The sequence below is a fragment of the Gossypium raimondii genome, chromosome 3 (assembly GCF_025698545.1).
Source record: "Gossypium raimondii isolate GPD5lz chromosome 3, ASM2569854v1, whole genome shotgun sequence".
In the NCBI taxonomy this organism is placed as follows: Eukaryota; Viridiplantae; Streptophyta; class Magnoliopsida; order Malvales; family Malvaceae; genus Gossypium; species Gossypium raimondii.
In genome coordinates this window covers 44,901,517-44,905,700 of record NC_068567.1, presented here as the reverse complement: position 1 = coordinate 44,905,700, position 4,184 = coordinate 44,901,517, and the positions used below count along the sequence as shown (strand labels likewise).

Here is a 4,184-nt window from a genome sequence, read left to right as displayed (position 1 = left end):
ATTGCATTTATTTACCGTAAACTTACTTCGGTACAAAATACGATCAAATCTATGAACTTAGTCCTCAACCTTTTTCTTTCCCCGGTCAAACTTAGAATTTCGTTCTTCTTGATCTGTAATAAAAAATTTAGCTTATTTAATACTCACATTCATAAAAACAGTCCTTGACTCGAACTTTGGCAAAATTACAATTTTTCCCCTAAACTTTTGCATATTTACACTTTTGCCCCAAAGCTTGGAAATTAAAATTCATCCCTTATTTTTATGTTTTATGACATGCTGAATATCTTTCCCTTCTATAGAAACATCAAATTCCCACTCTAACATTTACTTATGAACATTAGGTATTTTTACCGATTGTGTCGTTTTACTCGTTTTCACTTAAAATCACCTAGCAAAAGTTGTTTAACATAATTTCAAGCTTCACATTCTACCATAAAACATTAAAATAAACACATTTCACCAATGGGTATTTTTCCAAATATGAACTCTAACATGAATTAATGGTAGAATAAGCTGAATTGAGCTACGAGGACTCCAAAAACATAAAAAAACATTAAAAACGGGGCTTGGATGCACTTACTATGAGGCTTGGAAGCTTGAAAAACCTTAGCCATGGTTTCCTCTTGTAAAATTCAGCCATAGCTTGAAGATGAGCATATTTTACCATCTTTTTCCCTTCTTACTTCTTTTTATTACCAAATGACTAAAATGCCTTTAATTAAAACTTTAGTTATTTTTATCTATGAATGCTCATTTTTGTCCATGAAAATATAATGGTCTAATTACCATTTAAGGACCTCTACTTCATTTATGCACTTCAATTAAATCCTTTATCATCTAAAATTCATATTTACCCACTTTTGCAATTAAGCCCTAATATGCAATTCAAACATGCTATCGCTGAAATTTCTTATCGATATTCTAACACATGCATCCAATCAATCGGTAAATCATAAAAATTAGTCATAATAAACTTTTCTATCTCGAGTTTGTGGTTTCGCAACCACTGTTCCGTTTAGGCCTTATTTTGGGATGTTACATCGAGGCTCAACTCACCTCTCGCATTATGAGTTGATTTTAAAAAAAAAACAGAAATTGAAAAATAATTCTTGAAAGAATTTGGGTTTCAAAAAAAATCATCAGGTGAAACTAAAAGCCTTCTTTTTCATTGATTCTGTGCAGCTTTCTCCCAAATTTCCTTGCTCTACTGGGATACCTGTATATGTCATGTATGATATTATTATGATATACACCTGTTTGTCCTAAATGCTTTTATGCCTACATGATCATGCCATGCACCATAGGCTATTTGTCACGTGCCCCCTTTTTCGTGAGGGACTGCATTCATTGCCTCAATCTTTGACTTTTCTCTCAGGTTTTGTACTCCTCCTCGAGTTTGGTGAGTAACCCTTATTTCTTCGTATATCACCCTCTTGCCCTTTGTTGAACTTTGTTCTTGCTTCGAAGCCCTTGTACTTATCAAATTCTAATCCTGGTAATACTCAACATTCCTTTTGTTTAGAGTATGTCATCTTACTATTTATCATTTAAATGAATCAAATATGAGATGCTTGACAATGACAAAGTAGGTACGAAAGGAAAACATCATGTTCATATTCATTTCAAAAGCAACAAACAAAGAAAATTGACAAGGAATAGTTCAATAAAGAAAGCGTCATAAAGAAAGGAAAATGAATTCAATGGCTACAAATGCTCTAGATATCCAACGCATGAACTTTTCCACGTTTCTTCATCAAGGATCTTTTCGAGCATGGCTTCCTGTATAGAAGATTTCGAGCTTCTGAGAATGCCTCAAATATTGTAACCTCGCCATTCGACTCCCTGTTCAAGTCGTCTTTCTCCTTAAGTCTGAATCAACTTCATTAGGACACCTTTTTGGGTTTTCATCCTGATCAGTTTTTTATCAAGACGCCCTTTTTGGGTTTTCATCTTGACTTGGTTTTTTTAGGCATAATATTTCTTTATAGCATCTGAGTTCACTGGATTAGGTAATTCTTTACCATCCATCTTAGTGAGAATTAGAGCCCCTCCCGAGAAGGCCTTTTTTACAACATACGGCCCTTCCAAATTTGGTGATCATTTTCTTTGAAAGTCTTTTTGTATTGGGAGGATATTTCTTAGTACGAGTTCCCCTTCGCGGAATTCTCTTGGCCGCACCGTTTTATCATGGGCCGTGATCATTCTCTTTTGGTAAATCTGTCCATGACAAATTGCCTTCAAGTGTTTTCCTTCAATAAGGTTTAGCTGATCAGTTCGAGCTCGAACCCATTCTGATTCTTCCAATTTTGATTCCATCAAGACGCGTAGGGATGGGATATCAACTTCAATGGGAAAAATAGCTTCCATTTTGTAGATCAGAGAGAAAGGAGCCACTCCCGTAGATGTCCGCACAGAGGTACGGTATACATACAAAACTAATGGTAGTTTCTCGTGCCAGTCTTTATATGTCTCAGCCATTTTCCTGATAATCCTCTTAATGTTTTTGTTGGCCGCTTCAACTGCTCTGTTCATTTTCGGGCGATAGGGTGATGAATTATGATGCTTTATCTTGAATTGCTCACACTTCTTACATCATTTTGTTGTTCAGATTCAAAACATTATCTGAAATGATTCTCTCAGGCAAACCATATCGAATATGATCTCATTTTTTAGGAACCTACAGATTGCAGTCTTCGTCACATTAGCAAATGAAGCGGCTTCTACCCATTTTGTGAAGTAATCTACAACCACAAAGATGAATCGATGTCCATTAGAAGCCTTCGAAGAAATTGGCCCTATAACATCCATGCCCTACATAGAAAAAGGCCATGGAGAAGTCATGACATGAAGGGGCAAATGAGCTACATGAATTTTATAGCCGTAAAATTAACACATTTTCAGGCACTTTCGTGCGTAGCTACTGCAATCCCTTTCCATCGTCAGCCAATAATAACCAAGTCTCATAATTTGCCTAGCCATAGTGAAACCATTAGTATGCATTCCACAAATTCCTTCATGGACATCTTCAAGTATTCTTTTGGCATCAACAGCGTCCACGCATCTCAGGAGCATTTGATCTTTTCCTCTTTTGTATAGAATATTCTTGTTAAGAACAAATCCAATCGCCAATCTCCTGATTGTTCTTTTGTCATTCTTGTTTTCTTGCTCGGGATACCTTTGATTCTTGATATACTCCAAAATATCATGGAACCATGGTTGTCCAACTGGCGCATTCTCAATGCTAAAATAATGTGCAGGGACCTCATATATGCTCATTTGAAGAGGCATTATTTCAGTATATCTGTTTGCTTCGAACATTGAAGCTAAGGTGGCCAAGGCATCAGCCAATTGGTTTTCTTCTTGTGGGAGGTAGTTAAAAGTCGTTTCTTTAAATTCTTTGATCAATTCTACAACGAGATCGTGATACTTGATCAATTTCAAATCCCTTACTTCCCAATCTCTACGAATTTGATAAATCACCAATGCTGAGTCCTTGTACACGTCTAAAATTTTGATTTTCTGTTCAATAGCTGCACGAAGTCCCATGATGCAAGCTTCATATTCTGCTATATTATTGGTACATAAGAAATTCAATCTGGCAATAAGCGGGTAATAGTTCCCTTCTGGTGACAGTAAGACTACTCCTATCCCGTGTCCTAATGCATTCGATGCTCCATCAAAGCTCATCTTCCATTGTTGATCTTTTGATGATTCACTTTCTTTTTCGGAAATGCACATCAAGTCTTCATCTGGGAAATCGAATCTCAAAGACTCGTACTCTTCCATTGCTCTACTTGCCAAGAAGTCAGCTATCGTGCTTCCCTTTATTGACTTTTGGCTCACATACGCGATATCATACTTAAACAATAAGATTTGCCATCGTGCCATTCTTCCTGAGAGTGCGGGTGATTCCGTCATTTACTTTAATGGATCCAACTTTGAAATTAAACATGTATTGTCTGAGCCTCCGAACTACCCAAACCAATGCACAACAGAATTTTTCAATTGACGGGTACTTTGCCTCATACTCTGTGAACTTTTTGCTAAGGTAGTAAATTGCCTTTTCTCTTTCCCCCGACTCATCATGTTGCCCCAGTACGCAGGCCATTGAGTTTTTGAACAAGGTCAGATATATATTAAGGGTTTTTTAGGGGTCGACAGTACTAACACCGGAGGATTAG

General features: G+C 36.7%; 1 protein-coding gene across 1 annotated transcript; it reads right to left on the bottom strand.

The window, feature by feature from the left end:
* Nucleotides 1–2,889: 2,889 nt before the first annotated feature.
* On the bottom strand, nt 2,890–3,921 carry LOC105795905 (uncharacterized). The gene has a single exon (XM_012625554.2). It carries the CDS (start codon nt 3,919–3,921, stop codon nt 2,890–2,892), a length of 1,032 nt encoding a protein of 343 aa, XP_012481008.2.
* Nucleotides 3,922–4,184: the final 263 nt, after the last annotated feature.